We start from the raw sequence: 20,182 nt of genomic DNA, 5'->3' as shown, positions 1-20,182 counted from the left end.
TCCCGAGCCGCCTGTGTGGGTGTCGGCGGCGGCTCACCAGGTGCTCACTGATGGCCGCTGCCTCCCTCCCTGCCGGAACCGTGCTGGGCCCGTGGGGACAGACCACAGCAGCACAAGCAGGCAGCTCTCCTAGCTCCAGGAACTGGGTCAAGGACTTCCAACAGCAACCCTAGGACACACAGCCAGAGCCAGGACCCCCCGTGAAGTCTGCCAAGTCCAGAGCTCCAGTTCCATCTCCCCGCCCCAGGGCAGCCCCCACCACAGACCACACTCACAGACCACAACTTCCTTGCAAAAACCCTTGGCTCACCCAAGGGCCAATGGAAATTTATTTAATTTTTTGTCCTTTAAGTCTTTCCCCAAGTGGCTTTTCCTTGCAAAATGCCTGACATGACACCAGAAGGGAACCTGGGATGGGGGGAGGCACCCCAAGGGGCAGCCCAGGGACTTAAATACAAGCTGGAGGGCAGGGCACAGATGGGACAGGCAAGAGACAGCACGAGGGACATGGCTTCTCAGGTAGAGACCAAAGGTCTGTCTTTCTGCAGGAAGAAGCTGTGTCAGAGGGCGGAGGGCTAGAATCCTGGGTGAGAGGGAAGAAGTGGAGAGGCCCCCCCAAACCCTGGGTGGCACCCACATTCCCAGAGAAGTAGCGACAGGGGGTGAGGATCTGCCCTCACGGGCTCCAAGGGACGGATGGGGGGAGAATAAGCCGGACGTGCTGCCTCAGGGGAAGGAGGGGGTGCTGGCAGAGAGGGTTAAGGCTGGTACCCAGCCTCTGGCACGGTGGGCCTTCCGCCTCCGCCTGCCTTGGGGACAAAGGGGCACGGTGGGCAGGCAGCACATGGGCCTGGCTCTGGCAGGGTAGGGGGCGGCAGGAGCAGGCTCCCTCTGGGCTCAAGACACAAGCCCAGCGCAGCTGCCCGCCCACCTGCCCTAGATGTGCTCACACCCCAACGCAGCTGGACGGCTGGAGCTCTGAGTGTGGGAGGGGCGGGGGGCTGGGGAGAGTAGGCGGCTGGGCCCCTGTGGCCCCACGCCCGTCCTGAGGTCCAGCCCAGGGCCCTGGATCCCAGGGCCTTGGATGCCCTGGTCCCATCCTGGCCCCAGGTGCTGACTACAGGCAGGGGCAGTAGAGGCTAGGGAGGCCCTCAGCTCTCGGGGACGCAGGGCAGGTGCAGGGGAGAAGGAAGAAGTCAGGAGAGACCCGCTGCAGCATACGTGGGGGCGGGGAGACAGACAGACAGAGGGGCCCTCATCCCAAAGGTGTGTGGTGGGGTATCTTTTAAAGTCCCCGAGAGGCAGCAGCAGAGCAAGCCCGCACCCTCACCCCAGCCACAGGTCCTGGGTGTCCTCCCTGGGGGGCCTGGGGCTCAGGGCGGCAGGCAGATGGGCCAGAGGGAGATGGGGAGCCCAGGACACCCCCAAAGCCACAGATTCAAATGCCCCGGAGAGGGAGGCCCCTCCTGCCCCCTCCAGGGGCATCATCTGGAGAAGGTGCCCCCTCCTGTCCCACCCCATGAGCCCTTCCTAGCAACAGCCACCACCAGCCTGCTTCACAGGGGTGCTGTCGATCTTGAGGTTGGGCCGCTCACCCCCCGAGGCTGCCCCGGGCCCCATCCGCTTTTTGATCTCAGCAGCCATGGTCATGAATGCCTGCTCGACGTTGGTAGCGTTCTTGGCACTCGTCTCCAGGAAGGGGATGCCCAGAGAGTCTGCAAACTCCTGACGTGGGGAGAGAGGAGAGGAGAGGAGGGGAGAGGAGGTGAGCAGCGGCAGGCCCCGGTACCCTCGCCGTGGTGTGCCCGGCGGCCTGGCCTGGCCCGCTCACCTTGGCAGTGGTGTTGTCCACCACCTTCTTGGTGGTGAGGTCACTCTTGTTGCCCACCAGCAGCTTATTGACATTCTCACTGGCGTAGCGGTCAATCTCCTGGAGCCACTGCTTTACGTTGGCGTAGGATTCCTAGAGGGACCAGATCAAAAGGCATTTTGCTCCCAACTGCTACCCCTACCCCAGGCCTGGAGAACAAGTGCCTTGAGGGGAAGGTGGGTGTCCTGGGCTCCCGAGAGGCAGGCGCGCTGGGCTCAAGAAGCCAGAGGAAGCCCCACGGGGCTTAGCTCTCCTGCCTGCCCAATTCTGAGACCCCAAAAGCCAGGGCCAGGGTGGCCCAGCTTCTTCCAACAGCCCCAACACCCAAATGACTTAGGCCAAGGGCCAGCCAGCTCCTCCTGCAGCTGGTCGTGTCTCCCTGAGACACAGAAAAGGCCTAGCCACACATAGGGAGCACATGGCATCAGAAGAAAGACAAGCCAGAGGGAAGACAGAAGCAAAGGGTAACTGAGCAAGACTCACACGGTGGCCTTAAAATCCCATTAAGGTTGGAAACCTGGGAGCCGAGCGGCAGGGAGAGGACCCTCTCAGAGGAGGCCCTGGCCTAAGAGGGAGACAGGGACCCTGGGAGCGGGACCTAACGTGCGTCCTACTTCTGGCACCAACAGCCTCCTCACTCAGCCCGGCTCTCCTGGCAGCCTGCCATGCCCCACCCCTACTCCTGGCATGCCGACAAAGGACAGAACTTTTAGGAACAGGCTTGAGCTAGAGCCGCTTTCCCTTCTTAGGAGCCAAAGGTCTGATGATTCCACACTGGGTTCAGACATACACCTCCTGCCACGTCCCAGGCTGGGCCCTGGGCTGGGCACTGGGTTCAAATAACGGAACCATGCCTGGGCCCAGCCCTAAGCACTCACAGGACAGTGGGGGACCAGACTAGGACACACACAAGGCCAAGACAGGGTGACCAACGCTCCAGGGAGAGAAGGTAGGAGCTGGTGGAACTCTAGGACCATCTCAGCTCGGGGAGGTTACAGCTGACCTGCACCTGCAGGGGTGAACTACCCCTGTATGGGTGCTGGTGGGGGGACAGGGAAGGTGCAGGGGGAGGAGACAACACACAGGGTCACAGGGCGGGATGGGGTGGGAAGGGTGTGGCATCTTTGGGGGGAGGGGAAAGCTGAAAACTGCTGGGACTCAGGCCCTGGGCGGGGAAGCAGAGGAAGAGGCGGCAGGCCCAAGTGGGAAGGGGCCTAGCCTGGCTAAATCTTGGACAACCAGGAGCACACCTGTGTTCTGGGAAGACAGTCCTGGAAGGAGTGCAGAGGCCAGATCAGACCAGCAAGAAGATGGAGACAAACTGGGAGGTGGTTGGAATGATCCAGGGAAGAGCAGATGTGCCCTGAGCCAGGGAATGAGGCAGGCGAGAGCACAGGATTTAGTGAGACGATCATGGGCTTAGCCCCACTTCTGCTATTAACTGTATGACCCTAGATGTGTCACCCGACCTCTCCGAACCTGTGTCCTCACCTCAATCAAACAGTACCTCCCGGTGGGGCTGCTGTGAGCATGAGATAATGAACGCAGGCCTGTCTCATAACAAGTGCTTAATTAGCAAGAGCTGCTATTATCCTCATCACTGCTATTATTATGAGGGGACAGATTTGAGAGAGACGATGGGGGAGAACAGAGGGGCCTGGCGACTGCTGGGATGGGGGAGGGAAGAGCTTTCCGGTCAGGCCAACAGGGACGCTGTTATAAAGATGAGGACGCAGGAGCTGGTTCAGGAAGAGTGAGACCAGCAGAGGACACACTAGGTTTTGCAAACCGTCTAAAGCTCTGTGGGTGGCCTAGCGGCAGTTTAGGGGCATGAAAGGATGCGCTGGTAAGCAAAGAACCCTGGGTTCACAAACACTGGCTTTGCCTTTCCTGGCTATGAAAGCATGGGCAAGTAACTCAACATATCTCCAAGCCTGTTTCCTCATCTGGAAAACAGGGACCCCACCATTTAGTTCACTGGGTAAGACTGTGAAGGTGAGAACTAACACAGACACAGTGCGAGCACAAGGCAGGACAGAGAGGAGGTCCACGGTGATGTCTGCTTAGTTGTAGAAAACACAAGGCAAAAGCCAAACCACAAGGTGGTCAGCATTGTGCAGGGGGATTCGGGAGGCTGGGGGCTGTCAGGAAGCATAAAATCTGGGGTGTGGGGGGACAGTACTGGACGGATCAGTAAAGTCACTGGAAAGAGAATCTAGGGCGGCAAGAGGTGGGAGAGCTGGAGACACTCACTTTTTCAAGGAGAGGGAAGAGAAGACAGTTAAAAGCCATGAGAGGTCAATCATGGAAAACACTGCAATGAGGTCACAGGATCTGGCAGCTAGAGGGCCATCGTGACCTCCGCCTGAGCAGAGCGCAGCTCACCCACAGCTTGCTGTCCAGGAGGCAGCACGAGCCCCTGGCGGGCCGGAGTCCAGCCGCTCCTTGGAGCAGGGGCTCCTCCCGGCCTGGGGTTGACGTAAGCGTCCCCATGTCCCCAGGGCCTGACCCCCATTAAGCAACAAAGTTTGAAAACAGCAAAGCTGGTAGAATCAGTAGGCCTGGGCTTTCAGACTCTGCCACTTGAGCAGCTTCAGGGAAAAAGAAAGTCTTACCACCCCGACCCAATTCTTCATCTGTGAAATGGGAATATAATACAGACCTCTTTGGAATGATATGAGCATCAAAGAGCTGTGACAGAATCTGTGAACTGTAAGGCATGGCAGGACTGTTTCTCGCTGTTAACATCACCACTGCTGCCACTGACGTGTGACTAAAGTTGCCACAGCAGACTCAGGGCTCCCAGCACTCTCCTCACACGGGGCCCAGAGTGCACAGCTCCTTTACTTCCTTGTGTAAGCCCCACCCACTGCTTCTCCACAGGGTCTTTGCCCAGGAGGCCGTTAGCCCAGCACAGCAACCAATCAGCTGACTAATCCATGAAACAGAGGTGCGTGGAAGGCCTGAATAAGGTTTGACAGGGAGGTGAGGCCTGGTTCTGCCAAGGCCCTGCAGCAGGGCCTGCCTGGGGAGGATCCATTTCTGCAGTTATTTGCCTCCTTGTGAAATAAGTCCAGGAACAGTCTCCTTTCCGGGCAGCATGAGGAAGAGAGGACGGGAACAGTAAAAAGAAGCAAAAGCCAAAGACCCAAGGCTGAGGAGGCAAAGGGGGGACGGTGAGCCCAGGACTACCTGGTCTGTGACGTCGTATACCACGATGATGCCGTGAGCCCCCCGGTAGTAGCTGGAAGTGATGGTCCGGAACCGTTCCTGACCAGCTGTGTCCCACTACAAGGCAGTCGGAGAGGGGGCAGGTCAGCCCTGGGCTCCGTGCCCAGAGCCCCTCCCCTCTGAAGGCAGATGCCTCTGCACCAGGGCTCTGGGAGGAGCCACACTCACGATCTGAAGCTTGATGGTTTTGCCGTCCAGCTCAATGGTTCGGATCTTGAAGTCCACCCCGATGGTGCTGATGTAGCTCTCTGTGTATGTGTCGTCCTGGAAGACCGGGGGTCAGGGAGATGGCCTGAGCAGACAGGTCTGAGGCCCATCTGGAAAACCTCCCTCTGGTTCCCTGCCCGACCTGAGTGCCTCACTGCTGAGCCCCAGTTCTCACAGCCCAACCTGCCAGCCCTATGCCTGTGCTCAGTCAGATATGCTGCAGGCAGGTCCTGCCCCTTCACCCCTGGTCTCCCGGGTCTTGCAACCACTGTTCTCTGTGTCGCCCCACCTCCCTCAAGCCACCAGCCAGGACCCTAGATGGATAGTATGGGAAGCTTCTTACTCACAGCAAACCGTAGGAGCAGGCATGACTTGCCCACGCCCGAGTCACCAATCAAAAGCAGCTTAAACAGGTAGTCACTGGAGAGAAAGGATGGGAAGATGTGAAGGAAGGCAGGGAGCCTGCCTGCCATCACCCTGAAGTCCCAACTACAGCATTCTCCCACACTGCGAGGTGTGCCTCGGATTAGGGTAGTGAGGTACTCAGAAGACCCTCCTGCAAGTCCCGGGCTGGGAAGGGCTGACCACACCCCGTAACACAGCTGGCCCAAAGGGAAGCATCTGAATTTCCACTTCGCAGAGAAGAAAACAGAAGCACAGAAAGGAACGTGACTTGCCAAGGATCACAACCAGTCAGGTGACAGAGTTGGGTATCCCAGCCTGGTTCCCAATAGACTCCATGGTTTTGAGTCCAGTAGGGAAACCCTACTGCACTGCCCTGTGCCTGGACCTGACTGGGCAGGAGAGGCCCCAGAAGTGGAAGCCAGCGCCCAGCCTAGAACTTATGAACTGAATTTTTACGTAAAGAGCCTGGTATGAGGCCTCTAAGAAGAGAGGGTCAACAAGTGGCAATGATGCTTAGATAGCATCACTGACTCAGTGGACATGAATCTGAGCAAGCTCTTGGAGACAGTTAAGGACAGGGAAGCCTGGTGTGCTGCAGTCCATGGGGTCACAAGGAATTGGATATGACTCAGTGACTGAACAACAACAAAATGTATCAAGTTTACACTGGTACCTGGCCCTGTGCTAAGTACTTCAAATTCATCATCTCATTTACACCTTACAGTAGTCCACTGAAGTGAGTGCTTTTATTTCCAACTAATGAGGAAACCACACGCCAGAGAACGGAAGCAACTTGCCCTAACTGACACAGCTGTTAACCTTAATACTGGAAACCAGGTTCAGACTCCAAAGTCTCATTGAAAGCCTGTTGGTACCCTTCTCTGTTTCCCCTTATGATCCAGCTCAGAGCTTCACCATTCCCCAAGGAAATGTGAAGTCTGGATCTGGAGAACAAAAAGGAAGTAGCCGAAGAGGAAGAAGATAACTGACACTTGGGGAAAGCTATCAGTGAGAAGTCGGGGCAGAAACGTGGGCCACCTACCCGTAGGGGGAGTGACCAAGAAGTGAGGAGAGTTTGAGGAACAAAAAGAATCCCACTGGAAGGGTGGAAGCAAACGCAACATTCGTGTAAACTTCATCCGCAGGGTGACGGCGAAAGGAAGGGGTGTGACAGTGGCGCCGGGGCTTGCGCAAAGGTGAGGGGAAGGCGGGAGGGGACCGGCCGCCGGGGGCGACCAGGCACTTTGATCCAGCAGCCCGGATGGGAGAGGCTGCTTGCGAGTTACCCAGAGGGCCAGCCTCCAGGAACCGGATTCCGGGAGGACGGGAGAGCAGAAAGTACCGCCCGACCTAAACGGCCCGAGTCTGGACCGAGACCAGAAACGCTGGTGACGGGCTCCACTATCAGAACTGTCGTCAGCTCCCCGATCGCCACTCTAAGGCAGCAGGTGGGGAAACTGAGGCCTGGAAAGAGCGGGGCTGCAGGGTCACCTGACCGACAAGGCCTGGTAGTGCCGGTGCCTCGGGCTCCAAGTGGTGCCCCTCGGGGTCGCAGTCTCCAGGCCCGTGTGCGAGAACTCGGGGTGTCGAGTCAGGGTCCTGGGGCCCCCGGGGGAGGGGCAGGACCCGGATGTGAGGGGGGGAGGTCAGCGGAAGAGGGGACCCGGATGTGGGGGCGCCGCGCAGCCCTGACCCGGGCCGGACAACCCCGGTAAGCGTACAGTCCCGTACTCGGGATCGAGGCTGCGCCGCACGGCGCGGGCGGGGCGCACTCACTATTCGGGGTTCATGGCGGCGGCGGCGGCCCGCTCGGTCGCTCCCAGTCGGCTCTGCTCCGCCTCCCGTTCCAAGATGGTGGCCGCTCCGCCCCAGAGGCCCCGCCCGCGACGCGCAGGCGCAAAAGTTCCCGACTGGGGCCTCGCCGCATTGCTTCTCGGAACTTGTAGTCCCCATACGTTGTCCAACTCATTCCCGCCGCGCAGGCGTAAACCGAAGAGCCCGAATCTCCTAGCCCACGCACCCTCATCGCCGCGCATTGCCTTCTGGACCTTGTAGTTCACTCCCTAGACGGACCTGGGCTTAAGGACGGCGCTCGGCAGCCTCACCACGTCCCGGCGTTGGGATACTCAATTTAGTGCTCGGATTGGCGTTTCACGTCTGACAGAGGTATTCATCCTTACACTCCCCGCTTCCGGGAATATTAGTAAAAGTTCATTTATCAAGGGTTTTTGGTGTGCTGGCGCTCCTAACTCCCAGCCACAACCCCAGGAAGGTGTCACCCACATTTTATAGGTGAAAAAATCGAGTCTCAGTAACTCGCCCAAGGTCAAATAGCTTCGTCAGGGACAAAGCTCAATCAAAATCTATGATCTATAGAATCTCAGAGATGAAGGTTGTTAGAAAAAAACTCCTGAATCTGTGGGGCCCCCAAACAGTTCCGGGACAGGAGAAGCCTACTGGGCTCCAGCTGCGCGGAACCAGATGTGAACCAGACACACACACACACTCATACTCGCAGCCTCTCCCGACCCCACTCCCAACCTAGAGACTAGAGACACTAGGAGCTCTCGGCCTCCGTCCCAAAACAAGCCCGGCTCAGAGTCAAACCGTCTTTATTTCTACAGCAACATTTGAAAATAGAGAGCGACCGCCTCACTTCCCAACTGGGGCTGCCCCTCCTGCCACGGGGGGCCATCACTGCCCCTCGCAAGAAGCTGCAGACGCGGAAGGAGGCGTGGCAGGATGGCTCTTGTGGGCGGTGCCCGGGACGAGGTCAGGCCGAGCCTGGGCGGGGCGGGCGGGGCAGTGCATAAGACCCGGTTGCAGGGCAGGGCCCGGCGGGGAGAGGACCAGTATGGAGCGGGCTTTCCGTCCTGGGACACGGGGCGATGGCGGGTCCGGGCGCACCCCTAAGAGGCCGAGAGGAATGCGAGAGGGCCCAGGAAACCCTTTGGGGAGGCGCCGCCCCTGAGATGTGGAGCCAGGGAGATACCACCGCGCGGAATGGGGGTGATTAAGGCCTGGGCGGTACCACTGGAGAAGGGTGGGGTCAGGCTGGATAGTACCAAGGACGGAGGGGAGGGGTGCGGCCAATAACTTATTTCTCTATATATACAGAAGCAACGGCCGGGGGAGGGCTGGGTGCTGAAGGGACCGCAGGTGCTTAGTGTTCTTGGGTCACGGGTCTGCGGAGAGCGGGCCACTGAGTCTCTCTACCTTGGAGACCCTGCCCAACCCCTCTGCTGGCCCTGAACCTAGGGAAGAGGGGCCCTGCTGGAAGGAATAAATAAGGGGGAGGGCTGGAGCGGGAGGGCCCAGCCTCCAGGGCTCAGGCTAAAGGGAGAAGGTTACCCTGAGATTGAACAGAAAAGATAGGGGTCCTTGGAAGAGACGGGAGGGCAAGCAGCAGGCCCATGCGCAGGGCAGGGGTGGGGACAGTGCCGGTGGAGGCTCTGGCGAACGGCTGCCCCTTCAGGATTAGCCCACGAGGGAGTTTCGCCGGGAGAGGTCCATGGAGCTGGAGCTGAGGGTGCGGCTGTCAGAGAGGCCTGTGCCTCCAGGCTGTGGGCAGAGGGGCAGGTGGCTCAGCCGTGTGCTGCCGCCAGTCTGCTTCCCTGGCCGGAAGGGGCCTGCCAGCCAGAGCCCCTGGTGCCCTGACACTCCCACCCACCTCCACAGTCACTGTGTTTGCTGCTGGCCGCTCATAAGCAGCACCCAGCTTCCCCTCACGTTTCCCCAGGGTCCAGCCAGGCCTGGGATGAAGACAGGAACGGAAGTGTTGCCAGATGAACAGGCAGGCTTGAGCAGCTTGGCAGGTACTCATGCAGGCCCGAGGCTGGGGCCTCAGCTGCTGGGTGCTGACCACTACCTACCCGTACCTGGATTGGCTCTTCCACACTCTTGTTGAGGAAGTTGAGGGAACTGGCCCGCTTCATCCTGAAGGGAAAGGGTAGTCAGGATTTGCCCATGGTGGAACTCAGGGAGGATGGGGAGGTAGGCCTGTGGAAGGGAGGCGGATAGGGTGGGGGATGGGGCTTCAGCGAGACAGAGATCACCCTGGGTCGGGAGTTCAGCTGGGGTTGGTAGGATGTTGGGTGAGTTCTTGAGAGGCTCACTGGGATGGGGGGCTCACCGGGGGTTTGGGGGCTCCTGGGGACCACCCCCCTGCAGCTTCTTCACCAGCATCTCACTGCTGCGCCTCAGGGCATCCCGGAGCTTCCCGAAGGAGCCGCTGCGCCGCAAGGAGCCACTGCCGTCCTGCAGGGAGGCCGACAGGTTTGTCTCTGCCTCACCAGCTACACAGCCCCCTGGGCCAGCCAGCCCCTGGACTCACCCCGGTCCACTCAGCTGCAGGCCCCGCCTCCTCGAGGTCAGCCTCAGACCGAGCCCCCGCAGCCCTGGGCACGTCTCGGCTGCCACGGCGGTCTCCGCGCCCGCTGCCACCCTCCTTCAGGAGCTCCACCACCTTGGTCTGGCTCGCGGGGTCCAGGCCCTGAGGCAGGGCAGGGTGTATCAGGCGAGCAAGGGGCCCGTCGGATCACACATCGGGCTACGCAGGCCCCTGCCCACGCTCCTCGTGCCTGTCACCCTACCTGCTTGCGGCTGCGGCTGGCACAGTCCTCCAGTGTGTGAGCAGCCTCCAGCTTGCCCTGGCGCCGATACAGGGCCCCCAAGCTGCGCAGGGTGGTGTTGACCGTCGGGCTGCGGACAGGGAGCAGGGCAGTCTCTGGCTCCATGCGCCCAGGAATCAGGGCCCACCCTGACACCCGGCCCCCCGCTGGCACTGAAGAGCCTCCAGCCAACCAAAATGGAGCCCCTCCGGCAGGCCGGGCCCTGGTCGAGGTCTGCCTGGGTTCACCTCTATCTTAGGAGATCCCCTCAGGGCCCTAAGTGGGATGTCGCCTCCCAGGACTGAAAGCTAGGAACCCCGGGAACGAGATCATCAGGTTTTCCTGGGAGGACAGAGCCTTTCTGGGACAGGTGGCCTGTGACCTGGGCCTCGAAAGACGAGCTGACAGAGAAGAAGCGTGTGTTCCGAGGCTGAGCAGTTTAAATCGGGGTTCTGAATCAGGCCTAAGTGGAATGAGCGTTGCCAGCCTGGCCTCAGCACCCACCCATGATGCCGCCCCCGGCTCCGGCCGCCTCTCTGTGCTCCTCACCTGTCTACTTTACAGGCCTTGTACCAGCTGCCATATTCCCCGTAGGGGGTGCTGTCCCGGCGCTTATCCTGGGGGAGACACACGCGGGAGTTGGGAGAGGCCCCCCTGCACACCGCCCAGCTTGCCCTCTCTCCACGGGTACCCGCCCCGGCCCTGCCCCAGGGGGCTACCTTGCTCTCCTCCCGCTCCTCTGCGTGCATCCAGATGGGCTTGTTGTCCCCTGCGAGGGGAGAGGGGCTGTCACAGCCTCTCATGTAGGCCCCTCCTGGGTGGGCTGGACACAGGACTGGGGTTTGGGTGGGGGATCAGGGACACTTGAGAAGGACCAGAGTTGGCCTTCGTTGGATGAATGAATGGATAAGAAACAGACCCCAAACATGACTGACCCTCTCCTGGAGTAGAGGAGTCTGGCCCAGGCCTGTGCTTGAGGAACTTACGCCTGGGGGTCTCGGTGAGCAGACGCTTGCAGACCCCAGGACCCTGGTCTGAGATGGTGCTCAGCCCAAGCAATGGGCCAGGCTGAGGGGTCCGAGAGCAGGAAGTGATTGACCGTCAGGGGCCAGGAAGGTGGCTTCCCAGACAGGGAGACATTTGGGCCAGGCCCTCCCGGTGAGCATGTGTTGCCCAGTAGAGCAAGGGGGAGAGGCTCAAAGCTGAGGGCACAGGTGTGCACCGGGTGGGCATCGCACGGATCCAGACCCCCTGGAGGCCGTACGAGTTGGGTGTGTGTGCTCATGTGTGCACACACGTGGCTGCGGACCGGCCAGAACCCCGGTGCGAGGCCTGCCTGGCCAAGGTGTTTGCCGTGGGTGCTGGTGGCTGAGCCGGCCTGCCCCAGATGAGCCCCTCGGCAGCCCTGCTCACCGCTGACAGAGCCGAACTCCTTCTCGTGAGCGCGGGTGAGGATCTCCTTGTACAGGGCCTCCGCATCCTGGTATTTGCCCTGCTTCAGGTAGCAGGAGGCCTGGAGGGGCAGGGCCCAGAGGTGAGCAGGAGGGAAGGAACTGAGTCTTCCCCTCCTCCCGCCCCTCCGCCCCCTCCTCCAGGCCCCTCCGCCCCCTCCCCCAGGCCCTCCGGCCCCGGACACCAGGTTGTTCTTGGTCTTGGCCACGTTGGGGTCGTCAGGACCCAGGCGTGTGGCATAGATCTCCAGCGCCCGCCGGTAGTAGTATTCCACCTCCTCGGCTTTGCCCTGGTTCTGGCACAGCAGGGCCAGGTTGCTCAGCTGCTTGGCCACGTCTGGATGAAACTTGCCCAGGACCTGGGACCAGAGCAGGAGCCAGTGGCCAGGGTTGAGCTGGCTGAGGCCCCCCCCAAGCCCCGCTGGCCGGCCCTGCCCTGCCTGCCCCCACCTTCTCCCGGATCTCCAGCGCCCGCTTGCACAGAGGCTCAGCCTCCTTGTACTTGCCCCGCTTGCCATACAGGACTGCCAGGTTGTTCAGTGTCGCAGCCACCTAGAGTGGGGGAGAACAGAGGCTCCATGACCCTGGGCCTGGCCGGTCTCTGGGACCTGGAAGTGCAGAGGGGCGGGGAGGAAGCCTCACTCACAGCTGGGTGGTCCTTGCCCAGGGTCTTCTCTCGGATGGCCAGGGCATCATTGAGCAGGTGGGCGGCTTCCTTGTACTTGTTCTGGTCCCTGGGGGCAGGTGGGAGCTGATGAATGGTATCCTCCAGCCCAAGGCCCTCCTCCTAGCGGTCCCAGATCCCTGGGGTCACTCATTCTGTCTGCTCTGATGAATGAGCACGATAGGGGTATGACCCAGGCGTTGGGAAGCGTGGTCAGCCCCTGCCCTCCGACCTGGGGAGCTCTGCGCAGGCAGCACATGCGGTACTCGGTGTGAGCGGACTCCCCCGTGTCCCGCCCTCACTGCCCGTGCTCAGTGTTCTGTGTGGTCTGTTCCCCACGGCCTCTGCTCCTGCTGCCCTTTCTGCCAACAAAACCTTCTTCAGCCCTCTTACGACTTTGGGCAAACTCAACTTTCACCAGAGACCCTCCTCAAACCTCCGGTGTTGGAGAAGCTGAGCCCCCAGCATGCTTGTGTGTCGCCCCCTCCCCAGTTACGTCCAAGCCTGTTTCCCGCACTAGACTGAGGCATGTTCACGTGTGTAACTCAGGCCCCCTGTGGGCTCAGCCCTCTCTGGGGACAAGATCCTTCTGTCTCTGTCACCCCACTGCCTGGTAGAACCCGAGTCCTGGCCCATTGCAGGCACTGGGTTTTTGTCATCCCCAGGAGGAGCGCTCCGGCAGATGACTGCAGTCAGGGAGAAGCCTCACCGGTAGACCAGCGCCAGGATGTTCAGCATGGTGGCCACGTCCGGGTGGTCATGGCCTGATGTCTTCTCCAGGTCCTCCAGGGCCTGCTTGCAGAGGGGCACGGCCACCTCGTAGCGGCCCTGGGAGGCGTATTGGATCACCAGGTTGTGCAGGGTGCGCAGCCGTGCCGGGATTTCATAGCCCCCGTGCTGGGCGGCCACATCGCCTCCTCCAGGGCTAGGGGCTGCAAAGCCAAGGGGAGGAGGTCAGATGTACCAACTATCCCCTGAGCTGGGGGATAGCTTTGACTGATCTCACACGTGGCCCTGGGCAAATCACTAACTGTAACCCTCTGTCAGTTTCCCCATCTATAGAGTGGGTCTAGTCCATAGAAAGAGAGGGTGGAGTCCCAGCTCCAGTAATTCAAGCTATGTGGCCCAGAGCAAGCCGCCTAACCCCCAAGTGGAGCATCTGCCTCATCTGCAGAAGGGAGGCTCTGATTGGCACATGACATGAGGAACAAGGCCAGCACTGGCCTAGTGCTCCGGCCTGGGGCTCCGCACTATGTATGCTCCTCCTTTAACCCTCAGGGGAGGCTCGGAGAAGAAAAGAAACTCTACCAGCAGTCACAGAGCAAAGAGTGCAAAGCAAGTCAGGGATCACACCTGGGCCGGGTGGCTCCAGGGCTCCGAATTGTGCTGCCTGCTTCTCACGGAACTTGAGGTGATGAGAGAAGCAACAGGTAAAGCCGGCCTTTTAAACTCTCATGCTGGGATGTTCTGATCAGAAATGAGGCAGGGAAGAACCTGGTGGTCACTCAGACCTTGTTTCCTGTGACCTCTGGGCCCTAGGGACCAGTTCACCCAGCCTTCCTTCCCCACCCCCAGAGCCAGCCACCCCTCCGCACCTGGGTTCTGCTCCTCCTCACTGGGGAACAGGTCATCCAGAGAGTCTTTGGGGACATCCCCCTTGTCCTCCTGGGGAGGGAGACAGGGTGTCAGGGAATGTGGGCAGCCCAGGGGTCAGTGGGCTAGGTGGGAGCCGCACCTGCTTCCAGCCCCCCTCACCGCCCCCCACACCCTACAGCGGCCTTGCAGCGGCCACGCCAGGGCTCACGGGGGGGGAGGCGGCGTCATCCAGCTTGCGGATCTGGCTCATGAACAGCAAGTGCTGCTTCTCCTCCTCCAGCTGGGCCACGGCCTGCTCGCTGCGCTGCAGCTTCTGCTGCGTCCCCGCCAGCTCCTCGCGCAGCCACTGGTTCTCCTGCACCAAGCGGCGCACCTGGGCCCGCAGCTTCTGCTTCTCCGACTCCACAGCCCCCAGGTGGCTCGAGAGCGCCAAGATCACCTGTGGCGGCCAGCCGGGATGGAGGTCAGAGCCCTGGCCACCTGCCCCCACACCCCGCCCAGCCTGGGCCTCCTGGGGCCCAGAGAAGAGCCAGGCCTGGAGGAGCTGCCAGCCTGAGGGTCCCAAGTTCTCTCATGAGGGAGTTTTGCTCCAGGGCCTCAAACAGACCACACACAGCCTGAGACCTGAACCCAGGAGGCTTGGGGATCCCCAGCTCCTTCCTTTAGCAGTAGGGGCCCCTGGGCTCCCAGGTTGGCTTTGCTAGACTCTGAAAGATCCCATCATCCCCTTTCCTGGGGCCTCCAGCTAGCCCTCCGCATTGATGTCCAGATCCTTGCTGGGTCGTTCTGACCACGAAGAGTGCTCACTGGGGTGTTGCCCATTCTGCAAGCTGGCCGCTCTCTTCCTGTCTCTCCTAGGAGTTGTATTCAAGCCCTGTAGCCAGAGCCACTATATCACTGCCCCTGGCCCAGGGCTAGCACTTTTCCAAAGATTCCTGAGAGGTGGCTGAAAGGATACCAAGAGACCCCATCCTGACTTCTGCCCAGGGGCCACCTGCAGCTCCCAGGGAGGAAAGGAGTATGTGTCCTAAACCCCTGGTTTTCTGGGGAACCAGAGGGGCAGGGAAGGGGATCCAGGGGCCTCAGCTCCCATCCTCCTCCCCCAACTCCCTGACTCCTTTCCTGAGCTTCCAGGTGCTTCCTGCCTTGAGGCCTTAACTAGGCGCTACCGTTTCTCCATCCTTCATGGTCAGGGTCATTTCTGCAGTGAAGCCTCTTCCCTCTTATGCTCTCAGCCCCAGGAAAGCAGAGTACCTCACCCACCCCCCACGCCATCCTGTTGTCCACCTGTACCTGCCCTGGGAGGGTGCCTCGGTATGTTCATCTCTGTACCTGGCAGTCAACTGGTCAAGGAGTGAGTGACCAACACATTGTCCTTCCAGAGGGCTGGGCAATCTAGGACCATGTGCTTTCTAGACGAGCAAACACCCAAGTGGCAGGTGTCTTCACAACCGCTAGCTGTTTAAAAAAATTCCCTAAACAGCCTGTAAGTATACACAGCAGATGGTGTGATCCTTCTTTTAAAAACAAGGAAACCAAGATGATACCACCTGCCTAGGACTCACGGAGCCAGGCAGTGTCTCAGCCAAGATCTGAGTGGGCCAAGACTCTTTTCCAGAGAGTCTGACTCCTTGGGGACCCCAGTGCCTCCTGGACATCTCCATCTGCATGTCATCCTGGCAGCCTCAGCTCCTTAAGAGGGCCCAAACAGAACTCCTGATCCATTCACTCTCTTTTTTTTTTTTTTTTTAACTTATTTTTATATTTTTTATCTCTTGGCTGCTGTGCACAGCATGTGGGAATCTTAGTTCCCCGATCAGAGATTGAACCCACGCCTCCTGCACTGGGAGTGCAGAGTCTTAACCACTGGACCACCAGGGAAGTCCCCCTTTTCTTCTTAATTTGCTCAAACTACAAACTTAGGAGTTGCCCTTCTCCCTCTCCTTTAGTCCAGCCCCAGGCCCTGCTGGACCTACCTCCAGAACATCTAGAACTCACCCCCTTCTTACTACCTTCATGGCCACCCCTTTACTCCAAGTCGCCATTTCTCATTTGAATTCCAGTAGTGGCTTCCTAACACCTGCTACCTCGTACCCTGACCCATCCTCATTCATTCTCGACACCTCAGCCAGAGAGTTTTTAAAGCCTAAGCCAGGCTGTGTCCTGTGACTGCTTAAACCCTCCAAAGGCTTCCTGACTTCCTAAGAATAAAACCCAGACTAATAAGGCCCCTGCCTTCTCCATAGACCTTTTCTGCCCCTCTCTCTTTCCTCATAAAGCTCCAGTCAGACAGGTCTTCTCTTAGTTCTCCCACCACAACGAGATCTTTTCTACCACAGGACCTTTGCACACACAACCTCTCACTCTCCTTTTTTGTTCTGTCACTCAGGTCTTGATTTAAATGTCATTCCTTCAGAAGTGTGGCTTGACCAATAGATAAGACCTCCTGCCATAAGTTTTTTTTTTTGAGAACTCACTGTAACGTTGAATAAATATATGTATTTCTGACTCTTCAACTACTAGACCTGGCAGGGATCTTGTCTGTCTTGGACCTATATCCCTGACACCTAACACAGTTCCTGGCGCACAGTAGATAACTTACCTGTTAACAAATGAATAAAAGAATAAATGAGGGGAGGGGTCCTTAGGACTTCCTCTTTGTTTCCCTAGGCCATGCCGTCTCTGCTAGGTAGCAGAGAAGCCAGACGATCAGCCTTCCTGGGCCCAGGTCCAGTGAGGGTCTCCAAAACCCATCCATTTCTTCAACAGATAGCTACCGGATCCTACCATAAGGCTCCAAGGCACAGGTTCTTCCTTCCATGCTGATTCTGTTACTACACTGCCAGGATTTCTCTGGAAGGCTCCATCCCTCCCATGACCTCCCTCCTCAGCACTCCGGAGCAGCTACCTGGGCCTCCCCCAGCCCCAGCTCGATGGCCTCCAGGGAACGGCGCAGGAGGACACAGCGCTCCTGTGAGCCTGGCTCGGCCTCACTAGCTTCATGAGCGACCAGGGGAGCGAGAAGGGCACGATGCTCCCCGCGCAGGGTCTCTAGCCCTTGGATGACGGCCTTGGTGCCCAGCACGATCTCATCCTGGCTCAGCTTCTCCTCCCGAGGAAGCACCATCGTGGCCATGGCCGTGCCTCCTGTGAAGGCGAGAAGGCGGGCAGAGGGTGCCGGGCCTGGGGCCACGCCGCTGTCCGCCCCGGATTAGGTAAACACCTAAGCCCCCCCGGACGCCTGGATCCCCCGGGTGCCCGGCCCCCAGGGAGCAGCCCGCACCGTGCTCGCGCTCGGCCTACAGGGGGCGCGCTCTGCTCGTCTCGGCCCGGGAGACGCAATGCGGTGCGACCCGAGGCTGTACCCGGATTCGGCCCAGACCACCGGCTCAAGGCCGGCTTAGGCAACCAGGTCTCGGGGCTTCCCCGGAGGCTCCCTTAGAACAGGAGGAGCCAGAAGACGATCCTACTGGGATCGTGAGGGGTTCACTCCCGTGCGGAGACACCAACCCCTCTGAGGGATCCGGTCCCAGCTTCCTCGGGCAGCGCCCCCTCCCCAACAGGCAGGCCGAGCCACAGAGCCCCCCTCCTGGCAGGCCGACCCTGGGGAGACGCTCCCGCTAAGAAGCTGAGATCGCGGGGTTCCTCGTCCCCTCCCCCCTCCAGGCCTCGCCCACGACGACCCCTCCCCCTAGGCCAGCATGACATCCTGCGGACCCCTTCCCTGAAAGCTCCCGACCCCGTCATCCAGGACCGCGCCCCCTCCCCGCGGGCCGGCCTGGTCCTCCTCTCACGAGCCGCGCCCTAGACGACCCCTCCCCTAAGGCCGACACCGAGCTCCCTTCCCCCAGCCCGATCGGCCCGCGCGGACCTCAGTCTCCCGCTCGGGCCCGCCTCCCGCTCCGGCTCCGGCTCCGGCTCCGGCTCCGGCTCCGGCTCCGGCTCCGGCTCCGGTGCCGCTTCACCCGGACCAGCCGCCGTGAGCGGGTCCCGCCGCCTCCATCCCGCCGGCCTTCCCAGCACTCCCTGCGCAGCCTTAAAGGTGAAGCTGGTACCTTGGCGGCGTCGGAGGGGGCGAAACACTCCTTTCGGCCAGCAGGCTGCCTTAAAGGAGCACGCCTGCGGGGCCCACTCCAGGCCAGGGGGAGGGGTCCGGGGAGTGGCCGTCAGCGATGGGGCGTGGTCACCGAGGCGTGGGGCGTGGGCTAGCCCGGCAAGTGGGTTCGCCGCCGCCGCCGCCTCCCAAGCTCCTGCGGTCTCGGAGTCCTTCGCTGTAACCCACCCCGAGGCCGCGGGAGTGTGGACTGGCTGGCGAGGATGTGTACCTGAACTTACCTTATTCTGCGGCCAGAGAGGACGGTGGGAGAAACTGAGGCCCAGGGAGAAGGCCCGGCCTCCTGAGTCCAGGTCGGGACATTTGACATTTATTGGCATCGAATGAGGCGAAGTGCCACTTTCTGAGCTCTTACTGCGTGCCGCGTGCTTGGATGCCTTAAGTGCATTTAACGCTTACAAAGACGGAATAAAGCGGGCACTGCTATTATCCCAGTGTCACAGATAATAACCCTACACTCTCTAATCGGTGGTTATTACCCACCCAATTCCTTTGGAGCTGTCCTTGTCCCATGAGGTAGTTCCCGGCATCTTAGGGCCGCTTCTTGGGAGGAAGGAACAGAGGCTTCTGGCCGTGAAAGAGAAAAAGGTGACAAGGGGCAGCCAGGCATCGGCAGAAACACTCATGACCCTGTGGGTGAGCACCACCACGAATGCTGTGGGCTGGACGGTCAGGACAAGGTGATGTCGTTCACGGCTCAGGTGAGGTGTCACCTCAGAGAGCCCTCCCCTGATTCCCCGCACCCTTATGCAGAGCAGCACTCCAGCACATCTCATGTACCCATCAGGCCAAGATCTGCGTGTCTTGTTCATTCCCAGAGAAACTTCTGGCCACCACATGGCAACACTCAGTGAATGTTGGTTTTTTAAAAAGGGTGCACCTGTTGGCCCAGGTTTGGGCCTGGCACCCCACAGCCCTGGGCTGCTGGCCACCCTGGCCTTACCTCCACTGCTTTTAGGTCAACATCCCTAGAAGAGACCTCTCTGAGAGACAGTACCTGCCCAGCAAGGCCTGGCACTGGTACCCAGGGATCTGGGGTGTTCCTCTTGTGTGGGGGATGCTCAGACTACCAAGTTCAGTGTCCTGGTGGATGAACCCTGTGAGCATCATCTCTGACAGAGATGTTCTGACACCACCCCCGCCCCCCAGCTCAAGTATGTTCTGTGGCAGGAAGTTCGGTACAGTCTGTGGTGAGCTCTAAGGTCAGCAAGGTTTTCCTTCGACAGCCCCCTAAAATATCTGCCCACAGTGCTGCCCACCTCAAACTGAAACTCTGTCCAAAGGAAGGATGGCTGCTCCCTTTTGCCAAAAAGACGGTAGAGTGATGGTGCCCCACCCAGTATTCCCTTGCCTGGCCAGACAATCCAGGACCCTTCACCCACTCCTCCCCCCATTCCCCCTGCTGATTTCTTTTTCTGGATGTGGCTTCGCATGTCCATCCAGACACTGCTCAGAATATGGGGCTCAGTCCAGGGCTCAGGGATCCAGACCGGGAGGGAGTTGTGCAGAGAGCAGAGGGCCAGTCCCCTCCCAAGGAGCACACCACCTGTCCACCGTGAAGCTGAAAGTCAGCCTGACTTCGACAGCCACCGGACCGTGTCTGCTCGGGGTGAGCTTGTCAACTAAAGCCCTAGATTGCACGCACCCTGGTTCTAGCCAGTCAGGTTCTTCTCCCCCATCCTGAGCTTCAGCGACTGATTTTTTTTTTTCACCAGTGATTTTTAAAGGGAATTGATACATTCAGATTTTGCAACATTCAAAAGGCAGGTACAAGATGCAGTGAAATGTGGCTCTCTCTCAGTGACTACCACCTCAAGTCACGCAGGTCCCCTCCCCGGGAGCACCTGCTGTTACCAGTTTCTTGTGTCCATTGATTGCGTGGTTTGCCTCAGCGCAGAACTTGTGTTTATCCTCGTCAGTTTCACAGGGTCAGTTTTCCTCCAGGGCCCTGCAGGTTGGCGTCTTTTGCATTCAGGGTCTTTAGCCGGCACATCAGCCCTACCTCCCAGGGTCACACTGGCTGTGACAAGCCTG

At 59.7% G+C, this 20,182-nt stretch overlaps 2 protein-coding genes and 1 long non-coding RNA gene across 7 annotated transcripts; 1 reads left to right on the top strand and 2 right to left on the bottom strand.

Annotated features, from left to right (window-relative positions):
* Nucleotides 1-285: 285 nt before the first annotated feature.
* On the bottom strand, nucleotides 286-7,599 carry RAB1B (RAB1B, member RAS oncogene family). The gene is made up of 6 exons (XM_020906507.2): nucleotides 7,490-7,599; nucleotides 5,656-5,728; nucleotides 5,270-5,365; nucleotides 5,063-5,158; nucleotides 1,832-1,963; nucleotides 286-1,725 (listed from the first exon to the last, which is right to left on the bottom strand). The coding sequence occupies exons 1-6, from the start codon at nucleotides 7,501-7,503 to the stop codon at nucleotides 1,531-1,533; spliced, it is 606 nt and encodes a 201-aa protein (XP_020762166.1). The 5' UTR covers nucleotides 7,504-7,599; the 3' UTR covers nucleotides 286-1,530.
* Nucleotides 6,819-16,556, top strand: LOC110145962 (uncharacterized). Of its 2 annotated transcripts, none has more exons than XR_011484412.1 (3): nucleotides 6,819-6,909; nucleotides 7,696-9,988; nucleotides 13,717-16,556. It is a non-coding gene; the product is annotated as an uncharacterized lncRNA (long non-coding RNA). The 2 variants fall into 2 exon arrangements; XR_011484411.1 differs by lacking the exon at nucleotides 6,819-6,909 and adding an exon at nucleotides 6,946-7,161.
* On the bottom strand, nucleotides 8,309-18,194 carry KLC2 (kinesin light chain 2). 4 transcript variants are annotated; one of them, XM_070457668.1, is made up of 16 exons: nucleotides 18,090-18,194; nucleotides 16,943-17,181; nucleotides 14,243-14,473; nucleotides 14,034-14,103; nucleotides 13,148-13,370; nucleotides 12,421-12,508; nucleotides 12,225-12,326; nucleotides 11,960-12,133; nucleotides 11,737-11,836; nucleotides 11,043-11,092; nucleotides 10,873-10,940; nucleotides 10,306-10,414; nucleotides 10,047-10,205; nucleotides 9,846-9,970; nucleotides 9,586-9,649; nucleotides 8,309-9,274 (listed from the first exon to the last, which is right to left on the bottom strand). In XM_070457668.1, the coding sequence occupies exons 2-16, from the start codon at nucleotides 17,168-17,170 to the stop codon at nucleotides 9,191-9,193; spliced, it is 1,875 nt and encodes a 624-aa protein (XP_070313769.1). In that variant the 5' UTR covers nucleotides 17,171-17,181; nucleotides 18,090-18,194; the 3' UTR covers nucleotides 8,309-9,190. The 4 variants fall into 4 exon arrangements, with proteins under 4 accessions (XP_070313769.1, XP_070313767.1, XP_020762161.1 ...); XM_070457666.1 differs by lacking the exon at nucleotides 18,090-18,194 and adding an exon at nucleotides 17,906-18,082 and having other exon boundaries at nucleotides 16,943-17,231; XM_020906502.2 differs by lacking the exon at nucleotides 18,090-18,194 and adding an exon at nucleotides 17,906-18,082 and having other exon boundaries at nucleotides 9,592-9,649; nucleotides 16,943-17,231.
* Nucleotides 18,195-20,182: the final 1,988 nt, after the last annotated feature.

Source organism: Odocoileus virginianus, chromosome 28, assembly GCF_023699985.2.
Source record: "Odocoileus virginianus isolate 20LAN1187 ecotype Illinois chromosome 28, Ovbor_1.2, whole genome shotgun sequence".
Taxonomy (NCBI): Eukaryota; Metazoa; Chordata; class Mammalia; order Artiodactyla; family Cervidae; genus Odocoileus; species Odocoileus virginianus.
Note: the sequence above shows the minus strand (reverse complement) of the source record. Positions and strands in the feature narration are given on the sequence as shown.

Bases quoted from the DNA above. Each gene is read 5' to 3' on its own strand.
- RAB1B (XM_020906507.2), bottom strand. The intron at 5,366-5,655 runs GTGAGTAAGAAG...CCGGTCTTCCAG, and splicing joins GCCTGCTCCTACGGTTTGCT to GACGACACATACACAGAGAG. The intron at 1,726-1,831 runs GTGAGCGGGCCA...TCCCCACGTCAG, and splicing joins TGGACAACACCACTGCCAAG to GAGTTTGCAGACTCTCTGGG.
- KLC2 (XM_070457668.1), bottom strand. From the start codon at position 17,170: ATGGCCACGATGGTGCTTCCTCGGGAGGAGAAGCTGAGCCAGGATGAG. The intron at 12,327-12,420 runs GTGAGTGAGGCT...CCCCCACTCTAG, and splicing joins TGGGCAAGGACCACCCAGCT to GTGGCTGCGACACTGAACAA. The intron at 11,837-11,959 runs GTGTCCGGGGCC...CTGCCCCTCCAG, and splicing joins CCAAGACCAAGAACAACCTG to GCCTCCTGCTACCTGAAGCA.